General features: G+C 37.3%; 1 protein-coding gene across 1 annotated transcript in view; it reads left to right on the top strand.

Moving 5' to 3' along the window:
- The window catches only part of LOC122835714 (BTG3 associated nuclear protein), a 40183-nt gene that overhangs the window by 5355 nt on the left and 19305 nt on the right, over positions 1 to 15523 (top strand). Inside the window, exons 6-11 of the mRNA XM_044124990.1 lie at positions 1 to 173; positions 1623 to 1862; positions 5665 to 5823; positions 7326 to 7447; positions 8789 to 8860; positions 11822 to 11866. Coding sequence (XP_043980925.1) covers positions 1 to 173; positions 1623 to 1862; positions 5665 to 5823; positions 7326 to 7447; positions 8789 to 8860; positions 11822 to 11866 — 811 coding nt within the window. The remainder of the gene's footprint in view (positions 174 to 1622; positions 1863 to 5664; positions 5824 to 7325; positions 7448 to 8788; positions 8861 to 11821; positions 11867 to 15523) is intronic.

Genomic DNA, 15523 nt, shown 5'->3' with positions numbered 1-15523 from the left:
CACAGTGGCCAGAAGGCGACAGAATACCATTCTGGTTAAAGTGCCGGGTGCTGAAGAGAGTCAGGAGGAACAAGAGAGCGGCTCAGAGGCCAGTGACTCTGTTTCTAACAGTGGGCAGTCAGGCGGTGCACAAAATGGTCAAAATGTCACACTTATCACACTCAATGCAGAAGGTAAGACCTAGTTTGTTAACATCAATCTACCATCCCCCTTTATATTTAATGTTTTTATTTTTTCTGCATTTAAGGCAGTAAATGGGTTTGAATGAATGGATTGATTATGTTGAAGGCGGGATTAATTTGTGCTTAGGCACAGAAATTTTAATAAGTCTTGATTAGGATAGTCAGTAACACAAAGAAAACAAATGATTACTGTTCTCAGTAAAAAAAAATTAATTAGATGTATGATTACAAACTTCTGTGTTTTTTTTCCCTTTCTTTTTGTCTTCAAACAAAGAATAACAACATTTAGCTCTAAAATATTACTGTGCTGAAAAAAAGCTTTTTTAAATGACCTCAACTTTTAGTTAAATTTGTTTATTTAACAGGGGCAAAAACATTAAACAGGTTTGTAGCAATAGCTAATTTGCTACAAACCTGTTGCAAAAAAGACTGCAGAGATATCTCAACCCTGCTGCTACTTGAACACTACTAAAGTAGTCAACGTAAAGCTTTATTTTTCTCAGTTTCTTTTTAAAAGCTCAAGAAAACGTCAATCAATATTTAACCAATATTCTATTGGTTAAATATCACAACCAATAAAATAAAACATAAAAATTTGGGTTTTCAATTTTCTTCTAAATAATAAGTATTTAGAAGTATTATTGTTGCTCCTTTCAGGTTTTGGTGATTTATGTTGGCCTGCATCTTTACATCATCTATTTCATTTTAGCAGCGGAACCCTTAAGCAAAAAATACTACAGCATTGAGGTCAATGACTAAATTTTCCAAAAGCAACCTCTGTAGATCTTTTTTCAGTGTTTTGTTTTGAAAGTGATAACATGACTATTCTAACTGGTTTTCATATTTATGTTGTTGTCTTAGCATGTTGATGCTTAACCTTAAGTGGCTTGGCTTTGGCTTAGAGATTGCAGCTTCGTTTTGCATTAACAAAGCTAAATAAAACTCTCATTTTTAGTTTATTAATGATTTTTGGTTAATTTTTCAAGAAAGGAAAATTGTTTCAAAATCAAACTATTTATTTTATTTCTGCTCTTTGGTGTATATAGATGGAATTGTGGCAGTCAGCATTGCTAACATGGTACCATTTGTGTTATATAGTATTAAAGCGGTAAGCAGTACAGAACTATTACACCACATAACTCACAGATCCAGAATTGAATCAGTTATTTTATACAACCACACGGGGGTGCTGTTGTATTACATAATCTTATATTGACTCTGTGTACCTTTTGTAATATTTGTCACCCTGCGAATTAAAGCCTATAGTGGAACATATAAATTAAGCTTTCATATTTATTTATATAGGGATTTAGACAAGTTTTCCTAAGTGCTTCATCCCACATCTGGATTTACTGCAGCAGAACATTGAGGCTTGTGCTTCAAGACTTGTCTTTCATTTTTTCTTGATTGCGTTTTATTTCTCTTCTCTTACTTTTTTAGAAGATTATCCAGAAGGTACTTGGTTGGGAGATGAAAGCAACTCAGAGATGCGGGTTCGCTGTCCAATTTCTCCATCTGACATGCTTTATATCAGCACAAACTGTCGCACAGCAGAGAAAATGGCTCTGACACTGCTGGACTACCTATTCCACCGGGAGGTCCAGGCAATGTCAAATCTCTCCGGGCAAGGGAAACATGGAAAGAAGCAACTAGACCCTCTCATGATCTATGGCATCCGATGTAAGTCATGAAACGTTGCTGGTTTATGATTGACAGGGGACTACATCACTTAACTTCACTTTACCTAAAGCAGAAAGTAGAGCAGGCTCTGAGAAATAGCTCACAATAACTTAATTTGCATGTACAAGATCCCAGAAGTGCTAGACATCCTAAAAGGGCCTCTTGGAAAATGTCTTGAAGGTGCATCTGAGCTGCACAATCTTAGCAATTTGTGGTGGTTAAACAGAACATCTGAACATCTAAGATTGTGGTCATAGGTTTCCAGAACAGCAGTCTGTGCCAAAGCAGCTTTTATGTTCGTTAGAGACAATTGTAGTTTGGTTTCACCCAAGTGTGTCCGGATTTCAATCATCTGGATGCTGAGGTGAGAATAAGGTGAATAATAAGAAGGAAGTCCTCCTCCTTTTATAACCTTTATGCAATCCAACAGTAGCACTCGTTGTGAAATGGCACTGCTGCATGATGAAGAGAGCATAATTTTTGACAGCTGAAACAGTGTTCCTTCATGGAGGCCAAATAGCCTTTCCTGTTACATAAAGTGTAACTTAGGAGGATTTTTAGTTTTACTACTGACATGTCATTGTATCATCTAATTCTTCACCGTCTTTTCAGAGTATATAGTGAAAAGAAGTCCAAAATACTTAATTAAATCTGAATAGAGGAAACCATCTGGCAATTTTCATATAAAAGCCCACTGAATTTGCAGGTGATTCTGATTTGTATCTTTGATGGTTAAGCAGAAAATATAACCATATAAAATGGTCCAGACTACCTTCTGTTTTACGATTACTATATTATTTCTGTAAAGTAGAAGTAAAGGTTGTAAAATCTAGTTTGAAATCATGGTTCCTCATAGGAATAAATTAACTCTCTGAGACCTTCCCACATTTCGTCCCTGTTCTGTTTCAGTGTAGAGTTGAATGGATCTTTGAAACAGACCACGGTCTGTATTCCCATGGTGGCTTACAACAACATGCATTCATCATACCATACACGCATTAATGTGCACCACATTTTAGTACATACCAAACTCTAAATGACATGCACATGTCTGGTTGAAAGATGTTAATGGAGTCACTCTCAATTCAGTAGGTCTTTGAGAAGAATTTGGGCTTCAGTGGTTGACAGATTTATCTTTAAGTAACTCTTTTAGAAATAGAATTTAGTATTTATAAGCCTCATAATGCTGTCATAACAGCAGTGTGATCAGCTGTAACATGTTCTAACAGTTGATGCCTCTTTTAAATAGTTCAATGAAATCTTCCTTCATGACATAATGAGGCATAAAGCCAGAAAGTAAATATTGAACACATCGTATAGATATATTTTTAATGAGACTGTGTAGATACATTTTTAATGAGACTATTGACATAATACTCAAACCATATGTTGGTACCTAACCAAGTAATTCCCACATCCAAAGAAATCCAAACAAATAGGTCAATAAATTAAGTTGCGTGAATTAAAGTAGAATGACACTAAGTAAGTATTGAACGCATAAAGAAAAGTAGGTGTGAAGGCATGGGAAGTTTTTAGAAAACAATCGTGCTGTCTGACATATGAAGTTAGTAAAGCTGGTTGAATCCTTACTAATGCCCTTTTTAAAAATGCTCCTTATTACCAAGGGATCACACAAGAAGCATCAGTGAGTCCTTTCAAACCTTTAATGTTTATTGTTGAAGGGCATACTGATGGTTGCAGATGTCTTTCTACACTTCTGAAAGTTCCAGTGAGAAATGTTGGAGCAATAATCATGAAGTGGGAAGAACATCATTTCACCTCAACGCAGCCGTGACCCGGTGCTCTTGGGATGGTTTCTGACAGATGTGTCGAAACATTAATGACAAAACTTTTCCAATATCAAAAGTGCACTTGGAAAGAGCTTTAGAAAGACCTGGAATTAGCATGAGGAGGTTTTCTTTAATGAAATCTGGTAATGCACTGGACCACAATAGATTCAATTAAACATTCACCATGTAGGACCCCACATATGAAGAAAAATCATGTTGAAGCTTATTCAATGTTTGCTGCACAACATTTGAACAAAATACTGGGGGAATATACTCTGGTATATAAACAGAAAAGTGGCATTCAGCATTGCTAACTGACTGCCACAGTTCTACAAAATTGATCTCTTTGTTATTCCACATACCATGCTTGGAGGTATAATTGAAAGAAGGATGAATAGGAAAATGTGCCAACCGTCTGCTAAAAATCTGAATATGTTAGTTGATTTCAGAATATCTGCTAGAATAATTGAGTTAACTGCCATAAATGAACACAACTGAAGATCAGAGAGCCCAGGGGCCTTTAAACATTTCACAGTTTGTGAGGAAGAATGGGTCATTACCAGCTGAGTATTCCATTAGTTTCTCCATAAGAGAGACGTCTTGAGGTTTTGCTACCAAATAGGGCTTTTCTACCGAGTATTGAATACATTTTGGATGTGTTCAGTGCTTACTCTCTGTCATTCTACTTCATTACCCGTAATTTAATCTGTTTTTATTTCTTTGGATGTCTGGAATGCTTGGGTTCTTATTTACAGCTGATGCACATTTCATGTTTATAGCCTCATTAGAGATATATTTACTGAGAAAAACATTAACATGTTCAGTGCTTATTTTTCACGTTCACTTCAGTTGGACATTGTTCCATGTCCCCTCCTCCTACGCCTCTTTACTCACCATTTGCTATAGATAAAGGTCTGTCTTTCACACCCACTTCAGGCCACTTGACCAGCTGTGCAGAGGTCAACTTCAAGACATGCATTGAAGCATATGAAAAGAAACGTTTATATGCTCTAAACGTTTCTTTTTCACACATTTGTGTTTCTTGTGAGTACCCATGTGCAACATTTAAATGTGTAATTTTAAAAATGGCGTAATTTATTTATTTTTTTGCTTTACACAATCGTTGCTTTTTTCCCCCCCATTTTCCGTTTGCGTTACTCACAAAGACGTTTTTCTTCTTTAGTCAGATGCTCCCTTTGCACCTTTGCATTTTATATGTGCAGTTACATGTGGATTCAGTCTGACACAGAAGTATGTAAAGGCAAGAGCAGGGCTAGTTCACTCTTGGTTGACTCATTATGCCTTGAAGGGGAGGAAAAAAAAAGATAAAATAAGAATGAAAGAGCACCTGCCTGACTTGCCTGTGCAGGACCCATCAGGTGCAGAAGGACTGCTGTATAGCGTCATACCAGCACCATCAGATAACCCCACTGTCTCATTTTCTGTCCCCGGGTAGTAAAGGTTGTATCTGTGTTGCTAACCCAAATAGAAATGAGCTGTCAGTTGGCCCTCGCCCTCTTAACAGTTTATAATGTGGCTCCAGTCATCTAGTGAATGCACCTGTACATATCTCCATGCAGGGAGATGGAAAAGTCACAGTTAGGCTTGTGTTAACTTGCCAAAAGGTGTGGAGACGGAAACTGGACTCAGACAGTAATTACATTCACTTTTTAAATGTTAATGTGTTGATTATATGCTTAAACTAAATTATGTTTAACCTGTATTTAACCATTTATTTTAACAAGACGTTTAATTTAAAAGTTGTCTGCTGGCTGTTTTTTTTATATATACATATACATTAGGGCTATGTAATTTTATCGAGCCTACAATATGTATTGATATTTTTTTTCCTTCAGAAAGTATCGGTTGTTCTTCTTCTTTTATGTCAAATCCACATGAATTAAATGACAGCTATCACACATGACATTTTTTATCTTTGTTAGTAAAAAAATCTTCTCTGGTGAGATGACCAATATACACTTGTAACATGTAATGTCTCCATGTCTTCTCAGGCCACTTGTTCCACAAATTTTGCATCTCTGAATCAGACTGGTACCGGATCAAGCAAAGCATCGATTCAAAGTGTCGTACCGCCTGGAGACGCAAGCAGCGGGGCCAGAGCCTGGCAGTGAAGAGCTTTTCCAAACGCACTCCACGCGGTACTGTGGCAGGTAAAATGTAGATCTCAGGTGCCTGTAAAAATATATCTAAAATATATATTTAGAATTTTTTGGTTTTATGCATAAAGTGACAAAAAGATTGGCAGCTCTTGAAATTTGAGTGTAGAAAAGTGTGACGTTTTGAAAAGGAAAAGTGTGCAATTGCAGAAAAATTAAATCCAGCTTCTGTTTATGTGAAAAAATGCACAGCTTGTTTTGTTAGTTCCACTGGTGCAAAATATGTTTATTATAATTTGAAAGCCATTAATCTCCTGCTGTCAGCACAACCTGAATGCGATCAACACCGTCACAAGTTGTAAATTCAAATACATCTTATTTTATCTCCTATATAAATGCATTTATGCAACCGGAACCCATGTGTAGCTATCTAGTGTATCACTGCAGCTGTTTAGAGTCCATACACAAAGCATTCTGTACTTCCCACTTTCTGTGAGTTATCACCCCTCACCTTTGACCAGAGAAAAGCAGGCCTGCAGAGGAAAGCCTAATATCCTGTGAGCCCATACTACCGTAGGGGCGGATTGTCAGGCCCTGCCTTTTCAAGCCCTGCACACCCTAGTGTGTTCCAACACAAATGCTAGTTCAGTTGGAGCATCCGTCAACGTGTAGCACACACACAGGGACCAAACAATCATTCAGCTCCGACTCAAATTCCATCCTAATGAACTGAAAAAGAGGATTTTCATTTGTGTGAAACAAGCTCTTTAGCCTTTTTATCATCCATCTGGGCTCCCATCCCTCATCAGCTAAAGTACTGAAAAACATTTTTTTTTATAACTCACCGCACATCTGTAATAATGAACAATAAGAGGGAGCGTTAATCTTCAAAATGTCTGTATTATGTAGTGACATGTGTGGAAAATTAGACAAATGACCATATTACAGAAAGGTAGTCTGCCTTCACTTAGAAGCAATGATCATCTTTTTTTTCTTTAGATAGGCTTTTATTGCCCAAATATTTTTGGGGGGGATGACTTGCAGGCTTTATTTGGCCAGTGTTGAAGTCCTTTGATAGAGGTAGTAATTTTTAATCTAGCAGAAAATTATAGAATAACAGAAATATTGTTATTTATGATCCAAGGAATGTGTCCCTGACCTTTGTCAGACTTCTTTGTTAAACTCGAATGTAAGGATTATGCAGGAGGTTGAGGGGGATGTTTATAGACTGAAAAGTTTAAAAGTTCTTAGTTTTGATTCATAGAAGGGGTATGAAAAAAAAATCTAAATATTCAGTGTCTGACTTGCTGATCAAGTGAAAACCAACCTACTTATCAGTGCATCACTAACCTGAGAATGTTGTTACTAGACCATGAATATGTTTAAATCTTGAATTGTCAGCAACTAGAGAGCTTTGGAATTTTGTAATTTTATGATGCCTTCCAGCTACTAATCCTTCATATTTGATTTGATATAGTTGTCCTGGGTTACTGAACTTTCTCACCCAGTGTGCTCTGAAGTTCCACACTGATTCATCTTTTTGTTGTTTTATGCAGAAGAAGGTATCTCAGATGAAGCTGCTCAAATAGAGACTGCCACCCAGCAGACCCTGCATTACACACTGGCCAATCAGCAGGTCCAGTTCCATCGTATTGGTGAAGATGGACAGGTTCAGGTGGTGCGTATCAAATGTTCCATTTTTCACTTTCTGTAAATCCTTCGGAGAGCATTTTCTTAATTACAAGTCCTCCTTTTTTATCTCTACATATTAGTTTCTAAAATTTGGCTTTCCATCCTCTTTTTTTGTCCCCCACATCCTGGGTTTCAGTTTCATTTAGGAGTCCCACAGAGCATGACTGGGATAGTTCATACCACCCACTACAGTGACAGTGGGGAAATATTGACCAACCTATAAATTAATAAAAGACTAATGGATGGACTGATGGATTGACCATTAATACATGCCGTGGCCAAAGGTCACACTGAGGCCCACTGCGACATATGGGTGGGCTGTTAAAGAAAAAGTAAATAAACTAAATTCCCAGTGTCCTGAAATCATCTGAATTTTTCAATTTATAACATCCATTGAGCTACAACAATAGATGTGAGATTAATTACCTTATGAGAAAACTTGTGAGCAGTTCTTCCACAAAGCATAACTCTGGAATTTGTTTTCCTCTTGTAAGAAGTAAAGAACCAATCAAAGACATCTAAAACTTCAAATGACTGAACAAGATCATGCTTCAGTAACAATTTGTAGATTAAATGAAATGACTGTCTACCACATACTGTTGTTCTAGACCAATGCTGCATTTTGTGCCATTACGGAATATAATTAATGTTTAAGCATCAGGTTATAAACTGATGGCTGTAGATTCTTCTTTTCTAGTAGAGAGCAGAGTTCATGGTTACCTACATCAAGTCATGGTAATAAAGCATCAAATCAACCCCAGACCATCATACTACCATCATATCACTATTTTCCACTCTCTTTTTTTATTGTTGGATCTTAAAATCTGACCTTAACTCAGCTAAGTAAGCCCTGCAGAGCTTGAGATGTTATTTGTCACCTCTTGGACAACTAATTGATGTGCCCAGCCACTCCTAGGAAGGTTTACCACTGCTTTATGTTTACTGGAGTCCTAAAGCCTTACAAATGCTGCAGTGATTTTATTCTAATATTTTCTTCAATTTCTTTATGTAGGCATATTGTGAGATATTTTAGCCTACATGTCAGGCAGGTTCTTTTTAAATGATATCCCAGTAACAATCTTGCAAAAATTTCTTTATTGGGATCTTGATCGGAATCAGATTTGACATTTTTATTTTAACATCGCTGATTTTTAAGGTGTTGTTTGTTTGACACGTCACACCTTCTGATTATTCTCATTTATTTGAACTTGCATCCCGAAGTCATTGAGTTGGTTAAAAGCCAGTATTTACTGGCTTTGAACCACACTTTGTCACAAAATTATGCATTTTAAATAAAAACATGTGTCCCTTTCCTCTTGTGTCTCAGATTCCTCAGGGACAGCTGCACATCGCCCAGGTGCCACAAGGTGAAGAGGTGCAGATCACCCAGGACAGTGAGGCAAGTTTTTATCAGTGCTCGTCTGTAGGCCTGTCACGATAACAAATTTTGCTGAGTAATTAATTGTCTCAAAAATTGTTGCGATAAACTATAATATTGTTTGAAGACCTTTGCACACTGATTTAATGGAAATGACGTAATAATGTATGCAACTTCCTGCCGAAGATAGATATACTTTATTTTCAAAAGATCACTTAACACTGGAAGTGATAAACAAAATAAACAAAACAATCAAAAATAAAATATATTTTCAGGCTCCATTAAAAAAATGTACTTGAATTAAAACTAAACAACATAAAGCCAAAGTGTAAATAAATAGAGCATTCAACCAAAAGAGTGGAGATTATGAAGTCTGTATACTATATTGCCCTTCAGTAATCATTAGATTTAAATAGAGAAGATAGGATGCAATAGTTCACAGTAAACAATTTTTTGTGCCTATTTTCCCCTTACAACATTCTTAGAACGTTGGTTGTTCTAAGATTGTCGCTTGCGATTTTGTAACCGATCATCCTGTAGTGTGTGCTGCAGTGTATAGAAATGACAAGGGGAGGAGTTGGAACTAAATTGCTATCGCAGTTGATGAACCCGGTAACTTTTCAGCTGTTCTTTGTTAACGTGACATAAATAGGTTATAATGATTTTCATTCAGTCAGGACTGACACTAGCTACCTGCGTTGTAGGTAGATTGTAGTAAAGCATTGATTGATGACTGGTTTTAAAATTAGTTAACTGGACTTGTAGCCAATATTTTGTGCCCATTGTTGGACACCACATGGCACGATTGAACCCGATCGAACCGTTATACCTGGGATTTCTGTCGTCTAATGTGTGATCTCTCAGGTTTTGAAAATGGGCCGACAATCGGCCGACAGCTCTAAGATGGTGTAGTGTGCACTGGGCATTACACTAAGGAAATGAGGAAGGGAGGGTCAGTGGAGAGCACCCGAGTTGAGCCTTTTTTCATTCAGTGTCGTCAACAAAAAGAAAAGGGCCGAAAGAGACAATAAAGCCGATGATTAAAATGAGGTTGATAGTTTTCATTTATCGTACGGTTAATTGATTTATTGTTTATCGCGGCAGGCCTACTCGCCTGACAGAAGTCAAACATCGGACCAATTTTCCAAACTTGTTTTGCTGTTAAATGATACAAGCACCTCATCACTGTTTTTTTTTTTTTTAAACCATCTCATATCTGTTACACCTCATTCATGTTTGAGAGGCTGGTTGGAAATAAACTTAATGATATCTACAGCTGCCATTTTTTAGAAGCCAGATTGTTGAGAGTTTGTTATGGGACTGACTTGCAATATCCAACTGACTTTTTTGTTTTTGGCTATCGTATTTTTTATTTAAGAAATGTTCTTTTGTTTTGTGGAAGATAAACATTAAACCCTTCAAGAACTTTGGACAAATTATTTTCCCATAGCTTTGGCGCTTCAGTTATAGATACAGTGGGGTTAGACATTAATGGCTGTATATAGAGCTACGTGTTGTCAGTGTTGTCCCATGAAAAGATATACTTAAATATCTGCAAGAATGTGAGGGTGTACTCACTATTGTGATACACTGTAATCTCCCAATTGCGTTTTTTTTTAAATCAATATCAAGGAATTATTACCTTAAAACAAGCTTGTATTTCTTGCTGAAAAGTTATTTGCAATTTAGTTTTCTTATTTCAACTGCATAAAGATATTTTTACTAGAAACTTGACCAAAAGTACTTGGTAAGATTGTGTGTTTTTGCAGTCTAAAATTATTGAAGCCTGTGTCTGTGACGTTGTAAAAAAAATGAAAAGTTCAATGAGTTGAACTGCATAGCTAAAGTTGTTATTTTGAGGTCTGAATTTTTTGTTTTTACAGTTTGTAGCAGCTTCTGCAGAGTTTTGTTTCTGTCCAATGTTCAGGTGACTCATTGTACCCCCATCAGACATCACAGCATGCACACATAGTTTGCCAGTTAAAATCATATTTTACCCCCAAACCACACAAACTGCAGGAGTAAAATTCCTGCATCAGCATCATTCTTAATGTTTTTCACAAGGCTGCGGGAGAAAGATTTGTTTCATGGCGCCACTCTGTATACACACACACATACATGTAATCAAATACTCAACATGATACATGTTGTACATGGGTGACAGCTTGACATTTGTGCAAAAGCAATTGACACTTCAACCAAGTGTTTTTCTCATTTCCTGTTCAGTAATAGTGCTAAAGGACCTTCTGTGAGAAATGTAAAACTGAGCGAGGGAGACACAATAAATTGGAGGCAGAAAACCTCTAAAGCTTTTCCTGCTCTTTGTGGCTGAGCCCAGCTTTTTTCCCCTCCTGCCTTCTTCCTATTTCAAGATATTATTTGTTTTTTCGGAGTTCAAAGCTTAGCAACAAAATCCCACGTCTGCCAGCTGCCACTCACAGAATATGTTTTCATTAGGAACGGGCCCCTTTCATCAAAGACATTGGTTTGAGAGGGCTTGAAAAGGAAATGAACTGCCTCTGAGACTGTACGACTCTGGTCATATGGAAGCTCAGACAGAGTTGCATGTGTACATGAATACAATTAGCAAAATGGGGAAAAAACCCAGCTGAGCCTTGGATGTTTTCCTATCATATGTTTTTGTTAATGTGATTGTGGGCGTTCAGAGGTTTTACAATGGTCACAGTGTCATAAGCAGATTATTTTTGTTTACAGAAGCTTTGATTTAGCCAGAAGTAATATAGACGCTGACATCAGTGCAAGGGCATTTCATTTGCTTCTCATTATGATCTGTGTTAACACGGCCAACTTCTCAGTGTGCAAAACAGAGCTGTCTTATCATGTAGGAGTTGGCAAAAACAACTGGTTCGACACTTTTCAGCCCTCACCATTGGCTTTTTACATTTAATTCATAGGAAATCAAAGACTTGGCAGTGTTTAATGACTTGACTCACTATTTGACGCTTCATTTATTCATTTTAGGGAAACCTCCAGATACATCAGGTGCACGTCGGCCAGGACGGACAGGTAAGAGTAAACACCAGTCATGAAAGACTAATTATTCCATCGTTTCTTCTTTGTATTACTTTTCCTCTAAAGAAATCCTTGCATCCACCATTTACTTGGCCAATAAGTGTTAAACTCAAAACAGATCAAGATGATGAATATGCTAAAGAAGTTGCGTCACTCTGGAATGGTACCTTATACACTGAAAGGAATCAAAAGGCATATTTATTCAGCTAGTTCAGTTCACAGAGAAACACTCATTCTAAACAATATTAGTAGTGGCACACCGAACAATACCTCCAAAATTTGCTGTTGATTTATTTTCCCAAGAACTTCTACTTAATGAATCCATGACTTTCCCATAAAGTCATGGGTCTGTGGATCCATGATGTGAACCAGAGACCCTTTTCTTTTAGGCATTGGTCGCTAGCCTGGGTATTGATCCAATCCAACATTAATAGTGAGATGCATGATAAAAAAGATCACAGCTAAAGAATTGCACCAAGGATGGCTATTTTTTGTCTCATTTATTTTCTGTAAAAGGGTGAAATACTATAAAAAAAAGTTTTCTGTAGATTGCCAAGCACAGTTGAGACTTCAGCTCTGACTCTGACCAACACTACTACTGAATTTAATGTGAAGCAAAGGTTAAATATAGGAAAGAGCAATTCAAGCCCACTGTTAGGCGGGGTGGTAGATTTTTAAATGGTGTGGGCCTTTAGTCCCACAGCTAGTGTATTAAACCTTATGGAAGCTTGTTTGAGTGCTCAGCCTCACGAAGTATTGGTAATTAAAGGTTGTTTTTTTTTTGAGTAAAAATCCTGCAGTCTCTTTCAGAAAATTAAACATGTATGGTCATTGGGTCAACAGGATATTGACCCAAATCAAATATGACCACATCAATGCAGAACTGGGTCACCAACACAAAATCAACCCTCTTATATTGTTGTCACAGTTGCCAGACCTAAAAGCCTTAGAATATATCGCTCTCTGTTTGTGCTCCAACCTTGTGAAATGTTTATGGGGAAATTGACGTCCTGTGCTGTTGGCAAAAGAGGGTTATACAAAATATTGGCAGGAATAATTGTGCCACTAGTAATTTTGTAAAAAACAGTTCTTCCTGAGTGTGCATTTTTCTGTTGTTTTTTTCCAGTTGACTAAACATGCTTAAAAGAAAGTGACGATTTTCCTAAATTTTTCAGTGTGTTTTGCTACAACAGTAAACATAAATTTATTTTAAAGCTTTTTCCACGACTTAACCAGGGGTCCCAATTAGCATGACCAGTCTATAATTTGTTTCCAACCACTCATAACTATTCAGAATGACATAATATAAATTTACCAGTTAGATTCAAATTACCTACACGGTTGACAGTGTGTTTGTGTCCCCCTCAGTAATCTGTTTGGTTTTTACCATTTTTTTTATTTATTTATTTTTTTATTTTTTTTTTTGTACATAAGGCAATTTCTCTGTTCCCTCTTCTACAGTCCAAGTTTGTGTCATTCAGAACTGACTTGGCCTGCACTCAACCATCGCCGGTCACATATGGATGCGTGAAGACAGCTATAATTTCTCATTCATGATTCGATCCTGTTTGTCTAGAGACTGGGCTTTAGGGAAGGAAGTCTTTTCTCACGCTGGTCGTCTGCTGGCTGTGCTGCTTTGGGTTATTTTGCCACAGCAGGTGTTTTATGTAACAGCTGAATGCCATCTTTTTTCTCTTAAATGATGAATGACTTCTGCATGAGCACTGTATTTTTTATAAAGGTATCAAAGTAAGATTGCCTGTTTTAATTACTAGATTCTCTCGAGTCATGGATTAAGTTAGTGGTCACTTCCATATATAAAAGCTTTCTGCATGAGAGGAGCTACAAACCACCCACAAACGCACACTTTTGCCCAACAATTTCCACATTTTATTGGCCTTTTAGGATCTCTGTGATTATCTTTCCTTATAGATTCCAGATGCTATACGCTCTGCACACATTTGTGATGTGTGAATGCATCTGCTTTATATGAGGGATTTTGTTGTTGTTTGTATTCTTTACTGGCTGTTTAGCTCCGCGTGTGTTTTCAATTGATTGAGGTAGTCACCGCACATCCTGTAGCTCCCCCTCTCTCACACATTCAATCACACATGCATGCTGATGTCCTCGAATGACCCGCTCACTGAGCCTGATGGCAGCATTCCTGTGTCTCTCTCGCTCTCTTCCTCTTTTTAGGATCCTAACCAAGTTTTGAAGTCAGATTTGGTTTAGATTTAGTGTCCTGATGCACATTTCCAAATCCTCAAAAGAGTTCATGAACTACCCACTAAAAGATTTCCATCATATCTGTCAGGTTTACTGTGCAATGATGCCATCACTGCTTGCATTTACAAGTTAAAGCATTGTATATGTAAATTGGCTACAGTGGGTAGGCTTTTGCTCTGTAAGGGTATGCAAACCCAAAGCACTACACAAACACAAAACTCCCAAGGCAGTGTCTGGAAGCTCTCTCGAATAAAATGCTCCCATTTTTGTTTTTCATGATATGTGTTTGTTTTGGCTACATACCCATTCAACTCTGCAAACCCAATCACAGCGTTCCATTCTTTCAACAATTGAGTACAACAATGGCAGCCTCTCCGCTCTCATTTTCTCATGGACCAGAGGGCAGGGAAATCTACGGGCAAACTTTAAATCTGATTACACACAGAAAGTTCATCGTGACATGCACAGGAAACTGAGCCTAAGCAAGCATAATAGTAGTTTTAGAGTTTATTTAAACAGATAAGACACTGAGCAGATCTTTTGCAAGCTGCAAAATTATAAAATATTTTCCCTTATCAGGATAGCTGTGGTGTGTTTTGGAACAGAGCTCATCAAAATCTTTACAAATCAAAGTCATTGGACATGATTCTGATCTATTCCTCCTTGATCAGAATCAAGAATTTTAATTTGTGTGTTTACATTCAGGCATTATCTCACTGTTTTTGTAATATGGTGGAATAATGCTGAGGCTGTGTTGGTGTAACTTTGCCTATGCAGTTCATCACACCCCAAACTTTGTTCTTTTTCTTCCTCTGAGAATATTCCTTCTCGTTGTTAAACAGTTCCTGTGGTGTTGCTGCGGTTACACCTGTCTTTTAAAGCCCACCTGACACTTCTGATAACTCCAGGTTATATCAACCAACAAATGTTTTCATTCACAGGTTGGATCTTGACTTCTTTCAGATTTGTTACCTATTAAACAAATGTTTGTTAGCGTATCTGGAGGCTTGGAGTTTTAACAGCTTTCCACAGATGAGGTTTTGAACAATAGGCTCATTCAGAGGTCTTGCAAGCTGCAAAGACCTCTGAAAAGATAATCCTCAGTTGTATGCCACTGACATTAAGTATTAAAATACACATTGGCAAACATTCATCTGTCAGATCAAGATAATTTATGCAGATTTTATGTGACTTGTATTTGGCCACAGTCTCCAAACTAGAGCATCTTTTATATCATGTCAAATGTCAGATTTAGGTGTTATGTTTTAAGGACAAATATGGCTCCAATCCTGGCTTTAGGAGCTTCAGTATGATGAGAGCAATTTAATAATTACTTCTGTCAGTTTAATCTTTTTATCGCCACTGGGGATAGGTGCAGGCAAATGCTTCTTTAATTATGTCCTTGCAAAATCAGTCACAATGTCC

The sequence above is a fragment of the Gambusia affinis genome, linkage group LG08 (genome assembly GCF_019740435.1).
Source record: "Gambusia affinis linkage group LG08, SWU_Gaff_1.0, whole genome shotgun sequence".
In the NCBI taxonomy this organism is placed as follows: Eukaryota; Metazoa; Chordata; class Actinopteri; order Cyprinodontiformes; family Poeciliidae; genus Gambusia; species Gambusia affinis.
Note: the sequence above shows the minus strand (reverse complement) of the source record. Positions and strands in the feature narration are given on the sequence as shown.